General features: G+C 38.1%; 2 protein-coding genes across 4 annotated transcripts; one reads left to right on the top strand and one right to left on the bottom strand.

The window, feature by feature from the left end:
- Positions 1-485: 485 nt before the first annotated feature.
- On the top strand, positions 486-3967 carry LOC128683855 (peptidyl-prolyl cis-trans isomerase, rhodopsin-specific isozyme-like). Of its 3 annotated transcripts, none has more exons than XM_053769894.1 (6): positions 1975-2123; positions 2297-2459; positions 2781-2900; positions 3198-3280; positions 3529-3671; positions 3791-3967. In XM_053769894.1, exons 1-6 carry the CDS (start codon positions 2061-2063, stop codon positions 3885-3887), a joined length of 669 nt encoding a protein of 222 aa, XP_053625869.1. In that variant the 5' UTR covers positions 1975-2060; the 3' UTR covers positions 3888-3967. The 3 variants fall into 3 exon arrangements, 2 of the variants coding, with proteins under 2 accessions (XP_053625869.1, XP_053625860.1); XM_053769885.1 differs by having other exon boundaries at positions 2297-2501; XR_008406329.1 differs by lacking the exons at positions 1975-2123; positions 2781-2900; positions 3198-3280; positions 3529-3671; positions 3791-3967 and adding an exon at positions 486-1967 and having other exon boundaries at positions 2297-2437.
- On the bottom strand, positions 3901-20312 carry LOC128683852 (thioester-containing protein 1 allele S3-like). Its single transcript, XM_053769868.1, has 27 exons — positions 20132-20312; positions 18161-18226; positions 16934-17117; positions 16116-16294; positions 14615-14771; positions 13950-14086; positions 13132-13459; positions 12719-12895; positions 12094-12300; positions 11592-11744; positions 11188-11358; positions 10721-10837; positions 10591-10642; positions 10182-10332; positions 9992-10112; positions 9532-9715; positions 9060-9220; positions 8615-8872; positions 8161-8300; positions 7809-8022; positions 7531-7708; positions 7238-7434; positions 6785-6922; positions 6353-6525; positions 5809-5911; positions 5283-5451; positions 3901-4799 (listed from the first exon to the last, which is right to left on the bottom strand). The coding sequence occupies exons 2-27, from the start codon at positions 18223-18225 to the stop codon at positions 4576-4578; spliced, it is 4338 nt and encodes a 1445-aa protein (XP_053625843.1). The 5' UTR covers position 18226; positions 20132-20312; the 3' UTR covers positions 3901-4575.
- Between the last annotated feature and the right edge of the window lie 5 nt (positions 20313-20317).

Below are 20317 nucleotides of genomic sequence, written 5' to 3'. Positions count from 1 at the left end.
ACTATGGAATACGCCTCACGCTGTAAATTTTTCGAGCCAGTAAACGGTTGAAAAGGAGCTCGGAACGCTTTACACGTGAAGACTTATTAAAATATGGACTTCATACAGGTAAGATCTTCAATCAAAATCGAGTATTTAAACTCGCACCACAATTACGTAGAAGGTATTTTTGGTCGTAAATCTGCAACAATATAGAAAATTGGCGCTTTTTGCCTCCATTGGCAATGTTAGTGTACCTAAGTTGTATCAGTAGTGCCATCTGCGCTGAGCTTGCGTAATAAGCCTATTTGTCTTTGTCATTAATGTCATGTGCCATGAAACGTCAAGCCAAAGTCAAGATTGTTGAAGAAAAGGATAAAATTGGGTAAAAGTACCTAACTATAGGTAGTTAGTACGTGGTAGGTAGGTACTTATTTCGAAGTTTTAAGTTTGGAAGACGTTTTATATGCTTTGTGACATGAATTTTATTTTCATCATAGGTAACTCTAAAAATCAATATACCTATAGTGAAACAATTTGTGAGCCTTATATAGTTAATTATATTGTATTTTGTTGAATATCAAGTCATCAAATAATGGCTCATATTTTAGTGCTAGATTCAATACAACAAGATATTTTTGTATGTGGCATCTGCAAAATAGTGTACAACTCTTTACCACCATTTTTGCATCACAAAAAAACATGTACACAAGAACTTTCTGTAGACAAGCAATGTTCGGTTTCGTCCAATTCAATGAAAACACTATGTGATATAGCAAGTACTCCAAGTAGAGAAGTCATGATAAATAATGAAGATGATATACCAAAGGACATCACTTGCAAATATTGCAAGAAGAAATTCAAGAAAGTTAAAACTTTAATTTCCCATTTAAAAACACATAGCGACAGTCCTTATCAATGTCCTGTATGTGGCCGGTGTTTCATACAAAACTCACATTTACAGAGGCACATCTTGTGTCATAAAGTTTGGCCTGATGGTCTTAATGAGACTACTGCTAAAAACACCGAAGCTGATTTACTGTGTTATGCTTGCTCCTATTGTAATGCCACATCATCCAATTATACACAATTTAGAGCTCATTTGAAAAGTCATGCTGCCCTTAAAAAATTCAAATGCATTCAGAGTGAATGTATAAATTTTTATGAAACTGTTGAGGGTCTGATAAACCATGTATTGGCAAGTCATAAAAATCCAAATTACACATGTTACATCTGTAATAATATTTTCAATTCATTGGAGACCATTGCAGTTCATTATCAGAACCATAATACCAAAAATATTAAAGATATTCAATCAAAAATTTATAAATGCTCTTTATGTGATGCAACATTTAAAAGACCTGAAAAACTATCTTTGCACAAGCTAACTGAAAGTCATAAAAAGAATTGTATACACTGTAATAAAACATTTGCTAGTGACAAAAGACTACGTTCACATTTGCAAATCCATAGAAATTTGAAGCCTTTCAAGTGCACTATGTGCAACAGCAGTTTTCATATGAAAAAATATTTAACTTCTCACATGCTGAAGCATGGTGATAGACAGTTCACTTGTGCTGTTTGTAAACTTACATTTAAAAGACAAGATTTGCTGCACAGGCACATGAAATTGCATCAACCAAGAAAGCTACTGAAATGCCCTTTTAGAGACACCTTAGACTGCAAAAAAGAATTTACTCGGAATGACAAATTAAAATCTCACATAAAATATCACACAAAACATGTAGCGGGCAGCTCTGTAGTTCACAAGTCTAGTGAGAATGATGGTGGAACTGTGGAAATATGTATTGTGCCATTAGACAGTAAAAATAATCAAAATGAAGCAACTTTAATTGACAAACACAGAAGCGTCTAATTACTATCATAACTGTTTTCATGTCAGGCTTAGAAATTAAAGTAATAGATTACTTACTAATATACCTGCTACATTAGTGCAACACTTGTATGGCTGCACTGCCGGGTACACGGTGCGTATTATTTAATTAATGAATGTGCTCACAACCATACCACAGGAAAGAGGACAGTGTGCTGACTGAAATTGACCACATTTTCGTTACAAAATGATTCTTTCTAAATACTATTTATTATTTATAGTTTTATTGAAATCCTCCTGTCTTGTCACTGTAAGTTTATTGTAGTGTTGTATAAGAGATTTAAAGTATTGCAGATTTACAATAGTATAACCTAACAAATTTTAATTAAATATGATGAAATTCTTATGTGTATTGGACAATGTATAACTACTTTTTCATTTAAGACCAACATTAATGTTAAATTCATGTTTTAATTATTTCAGGCCAGACAATTTCGAGTAACTGACCAAGTTTATTTGGATATACGCAGTGAGGACAAGTCTTTGGGAAGGATAGTAATTGGCTTATTCGGAGATTTGGCACCAAAAACTGTTAAGAATTTTAAAGTGCTAGCTACTAAGGGTATTAATGGAAAGTCTTATAAAGGTACAAGTTTTAACCGCATAATAAAAAGATTTATGGTGCAAGGTAAGCAATTCTTATACCAAACATACATTAGTATTACTAATGGGAAAGTGGTTTGTTTGTCTCTCTTTCATGTTAAAATTGAGCATTGGTTTAGGATTCTTGGTGTGGAGATAATTGGAAGCTGGAGAGTGACATAATGACTTCTCTTCATAATGCTCACCTGTTATCTGTAGTACTAAATAAAGAACTTATTTTTGGCAGTGTAATGTCTATAAATTCTAATAGACCTCTAAAGACTTAAAGTACTGAAGTAACTTTTCTTCTTTGTTTTATTTTCAGGAGGAGATGTGGTTTTCGACAATGGTACTGGCTCAATTAGTATATATGGAGATACATTTGAAGATGAAAATTTAGATACTCAACATAGCATGGCAGGCTTTGTATCCATGGCTAACAAAGGTAAATAATGTTGTATTTATTGCATCTCATGCATATTTAATTATTTACATTAAACATATATATTCCGATAATGGTACTCATTATATTGACGACTACATGACTACTACTGATGACCATAGGAAGTGTAGACGAAAACGCGGAAAATAGGACCCCGGCTCCGATGCCGGGAAAACCCTCAGATGAGAGACAGAGAGAGACATATAAACCAAAGACATACACAATACTTGCATTTGAATTTTACCTATGATGCAATGATTTTCCACTTAGTTATGTAGTTACTTTACATTGTATTTTTAGGAAAAGATACAAATGGATGTCAATTTATAATAACAACGACTGGAACTCCATGGCTGGACAACTTACACACTGTAATTGGAAAGGTAAGATAGAATTATCTCTATGTAATGTACACTCTCATCCTCGACTGTTCTCACTTGTATTAAATTTATAATCATTTAATTTTGAAGATTCGGTTTTATTAAACACACTTATTGAAATAGCTATAAGAAAAGCATGTTGGCCCTACCCAAAGAGGATTTCATCACTGTTCTAGCGCTAGCAGTTTTACAGGTAAAGAAAACAGTGCAGAATAGCGGAGAAATGAATCTAATTTAGTTGTTTGGTGTAGGTGGTGGAGGGACAGAACATAGTGCACATGGTGGAGCACTCGCCGACTGACGCGGAGGACCGGCCGACCGTGCGCGTCGTCATCGCCGACTGCGGGCTCGTCACCACGCCGCAGCCCTACTACATCTCTGACGACCCTTACGAGTGAGTACATCCTTACATTGATATCTTCCTTACATATTATGAAACAAAGTCCTTTGTCTGTTCGCGATAAAGAAAACTTGTAGGAATCAGTCATTATATGATGTTATTATTTGTTACAGTCTGTGGGCCTGGATCAAAGCTTCCGCGGTGCCGCTCACCATGTCCTTCTCTATTCTCGGCTTCTTCCACTGGATGATGAAGAAGATGGAGATTTAAATGAAAGGTCTGCTTTGTCAAATATCTAATGTATTAATACTGTAATATTATTTACACTTTATAAACTGGCCTAAAATCAATTATGTTTTTTATTCAGGCGTCTTCGTATATACTAATATTATATCACATTAGTTTATTATTTCATTGTAATGATGCTATGATATTGTGGCAAGGTCCTTTAATTTGGACTATTAGTTATTTTTTTATTAAACATGTTTGGTCCTTTCACAATAATTTTATACAATTTAGGCTTGTAACCTCTTTATTTCATATATTACGTACGAATTAGGCACCTTTTTAATTAAGTATCTAATTAACACCTATTAAGTATCTAATTAACTAAAATTTCTATTTTTATTTTTGCCGTATTATACATATAAAACAATGTCAAGCCTATTATAAACATTATGTAGAGGTAGTTCCTAGTTCAGGCGGAAAGATACCACTGTTGCTTTAACAATGCTGGCTCACGAACTGTTTATTTATCAATTTATGTACATAAGACACTTATAATATAGATTACATTCTAAAAATGAGTACAAGGATCCTACTTATTTGAAACGAAATCTTTGAAAACTTGTTCGAGCTAAATGCCTATATTATAAAACAAATCGAAAGGATAAGTAAATGTATTTATCGCGCACGATGCAATTCTTTTTGCCTGTCCTAGAAACAGATCATCTGTTCGCTATCGCATGAGTAAAGACAATGCGACGGTGATAACAATAAGTGTGGATGAGAAGTGCGGCTGTGCGGCGTGGTCGGGCGAGGGGCGTCCGCCCGGCGTCTGTCCGGGCGCGTCGGCGCGCTGGGACGCGGTCGCGCCGCACGCGCGCGCGCACGACGCCCACTCGCGGCACACTTCGCACGCGCTGCTTGCTAGCGGCTGGTAAAACACGCGTGCGCGGTGACCTAACATAACAGATTATGTTAGACCTCGACATTCAAGATTAAGACTTGAAAAGATTGATTTGTCTATTGCTATTAGGCCTTAAGTCTAATTTTCATTACGCATGAACAGGCGGGGTACAAGGTAATCAACGTCATTTGAACATCGCGTCGACGTCGCTAATCGAGTCGATTATTATCAAGCTAATTTCGTTTCAATTGCAATGCAATTTCGCACAGAGTGCCGAAGCTGGTTAATATAACTAGGTACTTTTAAACTTACGCGTTGCATAATTATATATTAAACAACAGATATTAAACTTTGTAACATGGTCCGAAACGTCTGGGAAATAAAAAAGTTATATGCATGTTTATATAGCCCGTTTACATTTTGAAACTTCATTATCTCACTTTTTAATAATTATAATTTATGAATAACTGGGTTAGTTGACAAATAAATACACTATATGAATTATGAATATGACAAGGAAGCTTTAGTATACTGACTGGAGTCGTAGAGGTCCTCGAGCGTGGCCCAGGCGGGGCGCTGGCGGGCCGCGGGCAGGCGGCGCGGCGCAGCCAGCGTGGCGCAGCGCTCGGCGCGCGCGGCGCGCAGCCACGCCTGAACGCGCGCGCCGCCGCGCTGCAGCCGCGCCCACGTCACGTGACGAGCCGCCTGACACGTCATGTCATTCTTGTTATGTCATTCTTTATAACCAGCCATGTCAACTTACAGAACGGTGCAAATGCAGCACAGTTTAGGAATTTAGAAACTTCAATGTATCTCATTAGTGTTAAAATCAAGTTGATGATGTTACGCATTTGCGATGCAAATTAGTTTAGGTCGTAATGGTATGCCAGAAGACGACACACATAATGTCAAGCAGATTCTGGATACACATAGATATTATATATCCTACAACAGTCTTAAATTTAGTCTAAACTATGCAACATTTTTGAAATTTTCTAAAAAGAAAATTTATAAAAGTTTCTGCTTTACAAATATTATGTTATAATATAAATGTTACATTACCGTTAATTCCGTTAACGTGTTTATATCTGCTAAGTATCCGGTTGGCAACTGAACTGTGAGTAGTGTAAGGCCACTTTCCGTCTCATTGCCTTGTGGCACGAACCTAAAAGATAAACCACTATTTTAAAAACCACAACCTACCCCTACTATTCACAAAAAAGATAATGCCAAATTTTGTATAGTGCAGTAGTGACAACACATACTTACTTAAGATTAAACTGTGCTTTATCTTTTTTATGAATACAAATTACGGTTCCTAATGATAAAATTAAAATGTCGTCTAGATACATAAACATGAACCATCGAATCTTAGACACAGATTCATTAACATGTATTAGAATTGCAGTTTGGTTTACTAAACCAATAGATCTCTCAATCTGAAGAATAAACTTTGGTATACAAAAACCAACCTGGTCCAGGTTGGTTTTTCTGTTTGCAGAACGTGTATTTGCCAAGAAGCTGACATCAGATCGAGCTAAGATTGATACATTTTGAAGTTAACATTATTGAAGTTTTTAGAAGTTTGAGAAAACAAATGGCTGACCCGATGCAGATAGAGAGCTGCAGCCTATAAGTGGTGGAGACCTGGTCGACTCTAGGGTCGAGTGTGTAGCGCGGCCACGCGGCGGTCACGTTAGTGCTCCCGCGCGCCCACAGCCCCAGCACCGCCAGACCCCGGCCTTCCGTCACGCCGCTTGCTGACCGCCCGGTGCGGATCTGCGTTGCGATGTGTTAATTATAGGTACCTTTTTATGTTCTGGCAAACTGAATATGGACTTATAGCCTAGGGATGGACACGTAATCAAAATAAATCATTACAATAGAATCCATAAACATATGTTACAATAAAAAAAAAACCATACAAATAATATAAATATTTCGTTATCATTGATGAGTTGTCGTACATTGTCAACAAATTCAAATTCATAATCAAAGAGGAGGAGTACCTACTCCTTATATGTTTCTGAATTCTTACCTGTTGGTTCTGTATAATGAAGGCATTGTTATCCATAATTTGGAATTGCCTGGTTTCCTCGGATCCTGTCACGTTCACAGATATTCGTAGCTTTGTCGATGTTTTCTCCATCTCAGCATATGTCGCTAATGCATCCACCTGTAAAATTATAGTTATTTTAAAACAATATATATTGGTAAAACATATCACTAAGCAAACGTCCTTAAGTTCATCATCATCAGCTTATTTTAACGTGGGGACGTAATAAGAAGTATGGGCTATAACCCACCACGCGGGCACATTGCGGATTGACGGGTTTATCGACTGCAAATAAAACGGGATCAACAGCTTAACGTGCCTTTGGAAGCACGGAGGAGCTCAACTGTTATTCTCATTATAGTGTTTACATAGAAACATAATTAACATTCAAAAAGTGAATACTGCTTTTATGAAACTGTTTTCCCCCAAACTCACCACGTCGGGGTCCGGGTCGGCCGGGCGCGCCGCTTGCAGCAGAGCCCTGACCACGGAGGTGGCCTGCTCGTCGAGGCGGGCCAGGATCAGAGCCTGCAGCCCGTGCGCCGCGGTGTTAGCTTCCAGCGTGTTGCTGCGCAGCCACGGATTGCGCCATTCTGATCCTGATAGCTTCCGAGACCAGAATAATGTTGATCCTGAAATATTAATAAAATAGATATGTGAGTTTCTATGTCGCTTTAAGATATGATGATTCCTACAATTAGTTTGTTTATATGGTTTTTTAAGCGTACCTGAGCTATTGACGTACTGGTCCATCATTTGCAGTGCAAGTTTGGCTTGCGGATGCTGTGCGACAGCCAAGGCATGTGCGGTCACCGCTAGTGTATATGCATCTAAAGATGGAGACAGGCCTTGCGATAGGTACTCAGCGGCATTATCGACATTGCTTCTGTACAGTATTTCACCACTCTAAAACAAAATAGGATTAATAACTTCTAATAATATCTAATATACATATAGATGGAGAAGGGAAATAACAACACCTGACTTTTGTAGAAAATTAAATTACCCTAGCTTGTGTTAATGCCAGCAGCGCATGAGCAGCGATGGGCATAGCAGCTTGAGCTCGAGGGTCTGTCCGCAGATGGGTCGGTGTGGGGTCCCACCCACCATGGGGCAGCTGTTGCGTCGCCAGCCAGCGCGCGGCGGCGGCGCCCGCCGTCGGCGCGGCCGGCACGTGGCGGCTGCAGCGCGACAACCAGCGACCCGCCAACGCTGTCATGCTGGAAAATATAGTACGAAGTCACGTATTTGTCCTGATAAAAACTGATTTTGCTTAATGTTGATAGATAACAAAAGTTGTTATAAGACCAGAAAAGTATGTGGAGGAACCAAATGTTTACGAATGGAAAAAACTTTACTAAACGTCTCCGCCATCTTCGTTGTCGCTAAAAGATCCGAATGAGCCATCTTTCTGGCGGTACGCCATGATCCGCTGGAAGCCCACGTTGACCTGAGCACGAGCGTCGTTAGCAATGGGAAGGTCGTCTCTTTGGGTTGCCTATAAAGTAAATAAATATTTTTTAAAGAATATAAAAACACTCCATATGTAATCTTTTAAATTAGTTCTAATTTACTTCGTCTATCACTCGTTGTTTTCGACACCAAGTAGTATGTCAGAAATGTTCAATTTCGTCGTTACTTAGGTATTTAATTTCTCTTTGTAAGGACCTGTATTTCTAAGTTACCTATGGTTATTTTAAGAATTGATAATTCTATTAAATACAAATATTATACATAGAAACTGCTCACGCTATATGAACTTAGGTATTCATTTTTTCATTATTTTTATTTTTTTTTGAAAAATATAGGTACCTGTAAATAATCCAGCAATATACACGCTTTCGCTAAAGGCCTGAGAGCGTGCGGTGGCGACGCAGCGGGCATGGGATCGAATCCCAATTCACGTTCGCTCGGGTCATTCAACACGGCCGCCAAAATGTCACCTCCAGCTTGCAACAACGCTGGTCCCAGTTTTGTGCCCGCCTTCGGTTCCAAAGTGGCGTTGGCACGTGCAATTCCTCGTCTCGCATCAAGAAGTTCCCACGACCAGACAGTTTCTTCATAGCCATCCTGAAGAAAATGAGAAATGCCATCATAATAATGTATTAAACTATCCAAACTGGTTATTAAAGTAAGGCGTCTGTCATGTACCTTAACTTTACTATTGCTTTACTCGTGGTTACCCGTAGACGGAAGGAGGCCTATGCCCAGCCGTGGACGGAGAGATGCAAATGGTTATGGTGATGACGACATGTACCTTGACATCGATGGTGCGGGACAAGGAGTCGGAGACGCCGGTGCCGCTGGCCTCGATGAGCACGGAAGCGGAGCCCGCGCGCACGGCCGTCACCAGGAACGCGGTGCTGGCCGAGCTTCGGGCCGGGATTGTCACGCGCAGACGCTTGAACAACTCGATTTCTGCGCACAAACATTCGTAGATCATAGAAGTAATTGTATCAGTGCAGAGATACCCAGGTAGTACCGGAATTCTACAAAAATAAAGATTCAAACTGCTCAACTAAGATCGAACGGAGAAGAAAAATTAATTCCATATCTAGTCGAAGTCGATTAGAACTAGATTATCCAACTCTTAACCAAGCCATGTGTTTTTTTTTATAATTATTGAGTTGTAAACGTAGTTGGATTGAAACGAGTAGTAAGTAGTTGGATCACGGACCGTTTGCAGATGATAGAGGAAAAATAATAAATGTGTAAAAAGAAATAGTTACTTTTAGCTGAATCGATGTCATTATCCAGTGGTTCAAACTCGAAATATTGATCGGAGTTGTAGAAAGTTACTTCGAGTGATGTGTCTACCGTGAGAGTACTCTTCAGAATCACTACAGCAGCCAGAGTCTCTCCTCGCTGCATTGTCTCGGGCAGTTCAGCGGAGATGGACAGTGGGACTTGGACCTAGAATGATTGAAAGTTAGTCTAAAATCAAATGAAGAAATAGGAAAATTTTCTTTGTTGCACTTGACTACCAATCTTTCCAGAAGTCAGGGTTTCGAAAACTCAATGTCAATAAGTTTAAGAAATAGACGGACAACAAATTAAGCTTAAGATTTTCGACTTTACATATTGAGGTACGGATAAATGAACTATAAATAACTATTGGTGAAAAAAGAAAGAAATATGAATATAAACATTTACACTGTTGTGTGTAGTTTTACTTTATTAGCGACTTACTTGGAATTTCTGTGGTGAAGCTAGTCCAAGTCCGAGATTGGGGTCGACTGCGAAGGCTCCCACAGTTAGGTCTATAGATGTTGTCGGAGTACGACGCTCGATGGATCCTGTGCCGTCGAAACTAAAAAGCTTGTTGTTAATAGACAATCCATATAGCAGAAACAAAATATGTATGATGATGCGCACTCACTCGAGAGTTAAGTTGGAGAAAGCCCAAGTGTCTTGCGGGGTCACAGTGAGGTAGTACCGCGGGGAGGGTGGTGGCGGCAGTCTGCTAAAAGCATACGGCCCTGCCAGCGGTGGACGAGTAGCTGTCTCTGGCTCCGAGTCCACAGCCACATCTGCAATATCATTCGTTAAATAATGTGTGTACATCGTTTACATTAAACTATTTCCTGTCCCCAAATGGTTAAGTTCTGCTGGAAATTAAATCGCGATAGTTTCGGTTAGAAGTTTGTTTGTTGTTTTGACAATGGCCCAAAGTTGTTCGGTTTTAACACAAGACTTTGTAAAACTATTTTTGCGAAACTGAAACAATAAAAATAGCGAAACGATTAAGGTTCAACTACGCGACTGGGATTCAATTCTAAGGAACTTACTTTTGTTATTTTCGATAATCAGTCCATCAGTCAGTATAACCACACCTGCATTCTGAAAACATAGAATTATATTTGTACTGGTTTTACCAAGGGATTTTAGATATGAAAGACTGAACTTTAATTTACTCACTTTGAACACGTCTCCTGGCGCGTATCCTCCGAGATCTATTCCCACGCCTGGCAAATGGTCTTCGTTTTTGAACAAGGCATGCTTCAGACCGCTGAAACTCTCTACTTCTCGTTCGATCTGAAACCGTATTTAATTGTTGAACTTCTTTGATATTAATTGTAACAAGCACTAAGTATAGGTTTAAGTGCTTTTTGGGGAGTATAACTTATTACTTTTATAATTCGGCGTCTATTTATGCTATATAATGATTTTAACAGCTTTTAATGCCCGTTCTACCGTAATATAGTTTCTGAGGGGCTACCATAAGACACATAGTGTCCATACGTTCTCTACTTTCTCTTTACACGATGCGTGACATGATATGAAAAAAGCTCTCTAGCATGTGGACGTTAGTGCTACGTGTTTGTATGTTTAGAGTTTTTTGTCGATAGTATCTCATATGTATGCTACATTGTTGAGTAACTTGCCGTGTGCATGTCGATTCCGCTGCCGAGCCCGTCCTTGCCCGCGACGCCGGCTGCGATGGCGTCAGAATCAGCGGCCAGCACGCCCACATTTGCGCCGCTCGACCCTTGTACTGTCAACGACATCAGGCTCTTGGGACGGAAGCTCGTAGCTGTCGGCGGGAGCACGGATACCTGGGAACGACATGCGAATTGTATTATTTGTGAGTTTGAAAAATTTTTTTCAGATAATGTGAAAGAACGTGAGAAATAAGTATATTGCATTGTAAATACCTTTATATATTTTTTTTCGTTTGTCAATAGGTATTTTGTAAAAAGCTACTAATAATCTTTATTTTCCTTATATGTATGTCCCTCGTATGGGAATTAATTCTTTCCGAACCTTCGATCTCTTAAGATATGCTTACTTTGTGCTGCAGCAGTTTATGCTGAGGCGCGAACACTGCCGCCGCCAGCACTGAGTCGTCGAGGCGCGGTCGCCACGCCAGAACCACGCAGCCCGGCGACATGTCGCGCGACACTGCTGCTGAGACATCCACGCTCACACGGGCTGGACTCAACTGAAAATATGCACTTGATTAGAAATTGATTTTAATCATAGTTAGCTCTATAAGAATTATTTCAAGCATGGCGCTGTCCACTCATCATATAAATACGTCGTGGTTTGTGGGAAGAAATTATGATGTAATTCGATATAATTTTATATACGCTTAAAAATATTTTTGTTATAAAATTTACTGTGTCTACTGATGCTAATTTTATGTCTACATGCAAGCAGGTCGTCTTGATTGTAACATCGTGCATATTCAATTGTATAATTTATGAAAAAAGAGACAATAAAAGTTCGTGACGAATTGAGAACTTCCTTCTATTTGGAGTCGGTATAAAAATTTAATAAATGACAATCACCTCCAAAGTCCTTGCGACGAGAATGTCGCCTCGACCGATGACCAAGTAATGGACGAGATCCATAGGCTCAGTGGATGTGATCCTGGCTCGCAGCTCGTCGCCCACTGCGGTGTCCCGAGTTAGAACCTCCACCGTGAGGTATTGCCCTCCCGAGTCCTTGCCACTTGTCACTTGTACAACTCTTTCCGATGCTTCCTTGTACTTTATCTGAAAAAGGAAAGGCCAAGTTCCACGTAATCTATATTAATAAAATCGAGAACATGTCCATATAATCATTAAATTTAGAGACATTGAGCAAAAAGTCGACTGATAATGAAAGTCACTTTTTTATACTTGTATGTCCATAATCATTGACAAGTATAACAAGTAAAATAAGTTTGTAAATAATTTACAAGGGTCGCACTTCGCGATCGTCATTTTCTTGCCTTCATCATTTTATACAATTTATTTTTTTTACAATTTCAACTGTAGGTAGGGCAGTAGTCAGGATTAAACTAATATATTAGGGCATTCAAAGAACTTCCATAAAAGTAGTGAGATATTTATTTGGGACCAATATGTTACTACAAGCCGTCACGTCAAATGACGTCATTTCAAGAAGTAGAACTTGAATTTCCAGTATTACCAGCAAGTTGAGCGTAGACCCTGCATGTGCGTCGTCTGGTGTAAGCGAGTAGGTTGCGAGACCTTTGCGAAGAGAGACAGTTGTGGTGTTGGGGGGAGCGCCGTCGTCCCACAGGCGCTCCACCGTCACGTCTCCGTCTTCATTCAACACCTGCCCGAATGAATCCGCTACTTCTATCTGCGAAAACCGTCAAATCTAAATCTTCACGATTCATTCGTTTGTCAGTCAACTGATTATGTTTTTATTGCAAGGTTTTTGTGGCTGACATTGAGATCCGATAATTCGATAACAATGACGAATAGACACGGTAGACGTGGGTGTAGTATACAATATTTACATAAACAATAAGTTGTCTGATATTTGATCCAATAATGACAAAATAACGGAAATGAGCTAAAGGACGTATCTATAACCTGAACATTGTACGGCAAATTAGGTTTGAAGTAATCAGGCGCCGACACTTTCAGTCGATACGGAGTACGCAGAAGCAGTATCCTTGAGGATACGTTTTGCCTCACGAGCGTGTCTTTTTCCTCCAAGATGGCTTCGATCACCAACGGCCGCGCTGCGTCTTCTGCCAGGTCAAGGTCGGTTTTGAGGTCGTAAACCACCTCGGCGCTGCCGTCAAATTTGACCACTTTCCTCGCTGGAGATGAAAACACAGGTTGCAGCAATCCAGAGAAAAAGACGGCGTATGCGGATAATGTTAATTCTCCTCGCACTGGCAGACCGTTGAAATGCCTGAAAGATAATTTTATCTATATCTCCTCGCAAAACATTTTTACTGCAGCCTCTAGGTGTGTTAACTTTTAGAAATTGAAACTGAGAATGATCCATAGCCATAATAATCTATCATAGTCGTATTTGGTATAGCGTATAAATTGGAAGGAAATAAATTAGAAAATGGCGCTAACTTACGAATGCAATTTATTTCACACAGTTTTTAGAGGATTACTCTGTCAGAGCAAGTCTTTGAGATGAAATGATTCCGTTTTTACCTCAGCGGAATTATCTTCAACGTTTGCAATTCCAATAATGAGTTTTTGTTATTTCGTGATTAGTACAGAACATAATTTTTCTTTTAAGATTTATTGGCTTACTTCTAGTCAGTGTTATTTTTATTTATTTATTACGTTATTTTTTACAATATAAAAATCCAATCTATTAAATTGGTATATTATAAAAAATGTCTAAATATCAAGATAAAATATCGTATATATTTTTAACACACTTAGCTGTAACATTGACGAGGAAGCGCCCCTCGCTAAAGAGCAATTCCTTGGGAATCTTCATGTCCATCTGGAACTTCGGCATGACATAGTCGGCCACCAGGATCTGACGCAAGTACGTCTGCCCACGCGCCTCCACCTGCCAAATGGATTTTAAAACTATTATTTTTAATACAAAAAGAACAATTGTGGGCAGTATATTATAATAGATTGGATGTTTTTGTCGATTCTGTCCCCAAATAAACGCTCACAGCGTAATGTTTTGTGGTCGCAGAAGTTATTTGAAATAGTCTCGCCTACGTTTTTATCATTATGATGTTATTTCCGGAAAAATGCCGATGTAAGTTGGATGTAGGTAAGTATCAATTTGTTGCTCTAAATCAATAAAGTGATCATTATGGATTTAGTATATACTAAATCCATAATGATCACTTTGTTGTACGTATATACGTAAGTAAGGCATATATAGGTATATGACTTACATATAGATGGACTGTTCAATATGTAACTTAACTATAACGAAAGTTTAAAAATCGAAAAAAACTATTCGTAGGTATGTCTGTTTTATTAAGGGATAAACAAATTCGTTAAGAATACCGTTACGCCAGATCTGGGTTGTGTAACAACTCAACAGTCAAGCATATTACGCAACACTTTGACACTATACCTGTATAGTCCACTCTCCGAGGGCCGGTTCATCACTGAGCTTCAGCTGACTGGCGAACACTCCCCGGTCCAGGTCCACGGCAGGCCACTGCTGGACTGCCGAACCTCCACTGTCCAGCACGCTCACGTCCACCGTTCCACTCAAGGGTAGCAGGTATCTGTTACAATTTTCTTAATGCTAAGTATTTGCAGTAAGTGCAAATACTTAGGAGACCATTGAGCATGATCCATACTCATTATCCATATAGGTGCCAGTGTCCAAGCGGACGTTTATGGCGGATGATGAGCTCTTTAAGGATCATAGTGGCTCAGAACTATATCTAATGCCTGTCTTAGTATGTAATCAAACTTTTTCACAGAATTGATAAAGCCTTGTTACTCATTGAATTCTATGAAAAATTTGTTGCCTTTACCTTGAATTAGTGGAAACGGTAAATGAGGGTAAGAGTGAAGTAACCAACAGTGTAGAAGATTTTAGCGAAGTACTTGTAAGGTCCCCATCGAGGTCGTTAGCCTCGTGGTAATCACACGTAATCTTGCACGCACGAACTGCTATGTTGCCGGCGGCGGGCGCGGCGGAGGTAACGAAATTGAAAGTGTCTCAACTCGGCGGCATCATCGCTCGTAATCAAGCATGCAGGCTCTATTCAATTGTGGTTTTAAAAAATAAGGAAAGGCATCTACACCTGTTTAAATTTTTATATTTCGTTAAAATTTTAGTATGGTCACGTTTAATGAGTTACAGTTAATTTAATTTCGTGTGTCAATAAATTATTGAAATACAGTTAGTACTAGAAATTAATGGGTATCAACTGATACCGTCTATATAACAGTTTATCAAAAGTTATAACTTTAGGTATAACATAAAAAATTTTTCATACTAACAACAATCTTACCATATTCTTGCATACGAGTACCTTACCTATATACAGCTGTCAATCACTGTCTACAGTCCATACTCGATCAACAAGCTAATATTTACAACAAGGGGCATTTATATAAGTAGGTGCACACTGGTTTGTTAAATAGAAGCTACAACTTGTAGTTGAATATATAATGAACTTCTTTTTCATTCCAACAATAGGTGAACCTTAAAACAAGTGAAATAATGAATGAAATAATGTTTGTCTAATTTAAATAAAAAAAAAAAAACATCATTTATAAATTTATTTACTTGTAGGAGTTGAATATGGCCTATTTATATAAATTTCACGATCGTAATATAGAATTTTAAAATCTTCCCTCAACTATCCAAATGTGTACAAATTCATTCTGTCCGAGGACACTTCCTCTTGTTCGATCCCCCCATGAAGGGGAACCAAAAATACTTTTTTTTTCTATTAAATCAGACGTAAAATGATTTCAGTTCTTCCTTGTCGCCTAACTAAATGGTCTAACTAGATTGTCAATTTCTTTGTGGCGTGGAACCGCACGCCATGAACTTTGCATCTCTCTATGCCCTCCGTCCGAGTTTGTCAAATTGTGCCTATAAGTAAACTTACTTGTTCAGAGCGACGACTCTTATGTTGACGACGTCACCAGGCTTGTAGACGCGCTTGTCGGTCTGCATGAAGACACAGAAGCTGCGGCGCTGGTAGACCAGCGGTGCGAAGGACGAGAACTGCGGCCCGGAGGTCGAGCGGGCCACCAGGGAGTACACCCCTGGCCCAGGGTCACTAATCTACATATCGAAATAATCACTCATCATATCACTCATCAATGGCTCTGTAGGATAAGTAGGTGATAGTAGTAGGTGATATTTAACATGCAATTTAGCTGACAGAACGACAGATAGATGAAACCAAATAAAAGCTTGTAAAAAAAGGTCAAGCCTATTTGTAAGATGCTGTTTTAAAGGAAGATAAAATAATAAAACAATAACAAAAATGACATTTTTGCCAATAGCTTTTATTGTATTCAGAGAGATTTTTCATTCAATGCGTAACAAAAATATCGCATGTCGGTACATTAAACCGTTCAGGAGTTCCCTCATTGGAAACCAAGCCTGGTATTGGATACTTTTTTAAAAGATTTATATTGAAATTAAAAATATAACTGGACCCTTCAAGGATTTACCGAATATATGTAGAGAGGAAACTAAAATTGCGCTTGTGTCTGTTACGCTTATGATTTTTGATCACAAGATAAAAAGCAAACTAAAACAAAAATTTACACTTTGTGTTTTTTTTTCTGAAATCAGTATTTTACTATTGTTACTCATAAGTTTATAATTTTTGGATGTTTAATGTTTGCCAAATAAATGTGTTCTTTCTTTAATATGTCGTACTTTTGAGCAGTCAACGTACTTATCATAACTTACATCGAACTGAATATTTCTGGAGGTGGCCGGCGGGACCTGCACCTCCTGCCCATGCGTGAACTGCTGGCCGTTGTCCCTCCGTCCCTCCACCGCCACATACAAGGTGTACGCGCGGGAGCCCCCTGCCACAGCCGCGGTGTACGAGCTGAAGGGGCGCAGCACCCGCGGCCCGACCACCGAAATGCTGGTGAATTATATATTCAATAAATATTGGCTCAAGTTGCAAAATAATCACTATCACTACTTACGATATAAAAAAGGTCTGTCTGCACGAATTTTCATGTGATTTTAACCAACAGATTCTGATTCCTGGGGAAGGTAGCGAAGTCGAGACACACCGCTAGTATAAATATACCTGTGTAAGTATTATGGATATGATATTTATTAAGAAAATTCTGTTTTAAAAATATATATTGTACCAGCAAGAGTCATATAACCAAGAGGATATTGTAGCGCTCACGCATATCATTCATTTCTAATAATGAGAAGAAAAAAAATATCTAAAGAGCAAGTGTGACACGCATATACCAATATAGAATTCATTCATGCTCATCAGCTTAATATAGCAAGACTGGTTTGTACTTAGTAAGTAGTAATAAGTACCTACTCGTATGTAGGGTAGGTACAATCAGTCTTGTTACACTAGGACGCATTCTGCTGTGCTAGTCAAGTACTATGTTAGTAGGTACTCGACTGTTCCGTTATCGGAAAGCACCCTTTGACGTCTATTACGTAAATTATGTAGACATTTTATAGTATAAATTATTGTATAAATATTATGTAACTTCATTTTGTAAAACCTATGACAAAAATTTCGTATGCCTTATGGCGGGACATAGAGAAGTTCATTCCAATGTATTATACCTATTATGTAGCCTGTGTTCACGAAATAAACGAATTTAATTGAATCTATTCTGCTTTTAACGACAAACGGCTGTTCATATTGTAAGGTCATAGTCTTCGGAAATCTTATATTAGTGTTGGTTGGCCTATAACTCTTTGGAGTACGCACAATAAAATGACATGAATAAAAAATGCATTTTTCATGCAATTCAGTTGTAAAGAACTGGAAAGGCACAGAATCGGGGAAAGTACAGACCTAATATCAAACTAAGTCATAAAGGTCTACCTAGGGTCTACCTACATTATAGTTCACGTGTCGTATCTATACTGCTAATTTGTTTAGTTATTTGATTGAATATCAATTCGTATAAATTTTTAACTTACCATTGTAAAGTCGGGGCAATCACTAGCACAATGAGGCAATATAACTTGGCTTCGTGAGTCATCATTCTGAAATAGAAGCAGCTAACTTAGTATCAGTGGTCACATCTTTTGTGAGATTTTTACCAGGTAGTTCCTACTTTACTTTTGCTCTGTGCTTCACGTGAAGTTCAATTTTCATAATCGCAAAGGCGGTATTTACACACATCCTTATAGTTACAATATATTAAAGTATCTGCTTGTGTTAGTTTTGTTATCATTTTATTATGATTCAGAGACAAGCATGCGCCACCAAGCTCCTCTTGAGTGAGCACGTATTTTTAAAACGTTATCACGTGTTTATTTCTTAAGATGTAGAAAGAGCCAAAAGTTGAGTAGTATCTCGAAAACCATATTTTATAATAATAACTCATTTATTTTGACCAGCAAAGAAAAAGAAAACATTGCATATTAAAAAAATACAAACAAACCAAATTAATTAAATTACAAAAAAATATATTATTAAAAAATAATTATAATCATCTTCCAATTTAAAAGTACTATGTTATTTATCACTGCATGCATGGGTTGCTAAGAAGAGATATTTTTTTTTTCATTTCGCGAAACAAGAACCCCTTTGCAGCGCGCGACTCTACATTACATTATTTACATATTTACTAAATAAACATAGTTATTTGAAGATCATGTTTGGTCTTTTAATTTAATTTCAATATATTGTTATAAAGCACTAAAAATATACTGCTCCTTCAAGAGTGAATTTTGGTTAAAATTTAGCGATTAATAACCAAAAGCTTTGGTTATTTAGGGTGCTAACAATTAAACTTATACATTTTTATGTAATAAATAGCAACCTTGAACTTTCATAAATTACTTATGTAACACTATTGTAACGATGTATCTAGTATAAAGTAAAGTATAATTAGGTAACTAGGTATGTACTGTCTAGAATCGCGATTATAATTAGCATTATAACATGCATGGTATCAATTAATCAAACTAGTTTTCGGGGTTTAAGGTAAGAACCCAAGGTACGCTTTAACTTCACTGACACGTCATCTGTCTGACCGTCACAACTAGTTTGCTCCTAAACTACTGAAACTGAACCGATTTAGTTGTATGTAAATCTGTGTGAATAATGCCTTCTGATGAACAGTTTACTTATTTGATTAAGTAATATATCAAATAAGTAAATTGCAACGTTAACATTGTTGATTAATTTTTGACATGTTTTGAAAATGTAGTACTTACTTTTGGTTTTGGTACCTATACAAGTCTGAAAGACGAAGGGTGAGATAAAATATGTTTTTATTTTATTGAATTTTTCGTCATTACAAAAACATCGATTGAATAATCATAATGTGTCACCTCTATTTATTACATACATTCATATGTATGTCATACATATAGATATATATAGATATAGAATTTACATGTTTGTCATACCTATTGAGCTCACCGTCCTTGCCTCCAGCTTGTCTGACTCACTATGTCAACATTTGCGTTGGTGGAACGGCCTTTTTTGTCATATAAGGAATCTGCCTACATTCGTTTATGCAGGAAATTACTGCCATCATTTGAAAATAATTGGTTTATGAAAATGTGGAATTTCACACTTAATCGTAGTGACATAACACACATAACAATTAAAAAAGTAAATAGGTACTTAAAAGTATATTTTCTTACTTGGATGTATTAAGTTCTACACACGCACCGCGCGGTTGCGTTGCAGTTCCTAAAAGTAAGCGCAGTCGGTGGAAACTTTCTCTAGACGGCACAGATTAATGTAATGTTTACGTCTCTTACAAAACAATCGGAGGACTGCAACTACGAACAATGCATCTTTCTAGTTAATTCACAACGTACCTATCTGATAATTGACAGCGTAATAAGATTCACACGATTTCTACGACAGCATAGATGCGCTAGGCTGTTATCGCTAAAGTTGGAATATGTGCTAGATGTCTAGACTCTCACCTACAAAATCCTGTATTGTGGTGCGCAATCAAAATCCAATTTTAAAATATTTTATTTGCCTCGCTTGTCCGTCACTGTGTTCATTAACTCAATTCTATATAACTTAAAACTATATCACAGATCGTTTCGTTTGGGTGCACATATCGGCGAGAACGAGGGCGGCACAGGGGCCTGCGTGCGCAACGT

The sequence above is a fragment of the Plodia interpunctella genome, chromosome 1, assembly GCF_027563975.2.
Source record: "Plodia interpunctella isolate USDA-ARS_2022_Savannah chromosome 1, ilPloInte3.2, whole genome shotgun sequence".
Classification (NCBI taxonomy): Eukaryota; Metazoa; Arthropoda; class Insecta; order Lepidoptera; family Pyralidae; genus Plodia; species Plodia interpunctella.
This window is presented reverse-complemented; position numbering and strand designations above follow the sequence as displayed.

What these genes read in the sequence shown, in the direction of transcription:
- LOC128683852 (XM_053769868.1), bottom strand. Translation starts at nt 18,225, where the DNA reads ATGATGACTCACGAAGCCAAGTTATATTGCCTCATTGTGCTAGTGATT. An exon ending in GGTCTACGCTCAACTTGCTG is followed by an intron (nt 12,301 to 12,718) that starts GTAATACTGGAA and finishes TTCCTTTTTCAG; the next exon opens with ATAAAGTACAAGGAAGCATC. An exon ending in CTTCACCACAGAAATTCCAA is followed by an intron (nt 9,716 to 9,991) that starts GTAAGTCGCTAA and finishes CAATCATTCTAG; the next exon opens with GTCCAAGTCCCACTGTCCAT.
- LOC128683855 (XM_053769885.1), top strand. Translation starts at nt 2,061, where the DNA reads ATGATTCTTTCTAAATACTATTTATTATTTATAGTTTTATTGAAATCC. An exon ending in AATCCTCCTGTCTTGTCACT is followed by an intron (nt 2,124 to 2,296) that starts GTAAGTTTATTG and finishes TAATTATTTCAG; the next exon opens with GCCAGACAATTTCGAGTAAC. An exon ending in TGTATCCATGGCTAACAAAG is followed by an intron (nt 2,901 to 3,197) that starts GTAAATAATGTT and finishes TTGTATTTTTAG; the next exon opens with GAAAAGATACAAATGGATGT.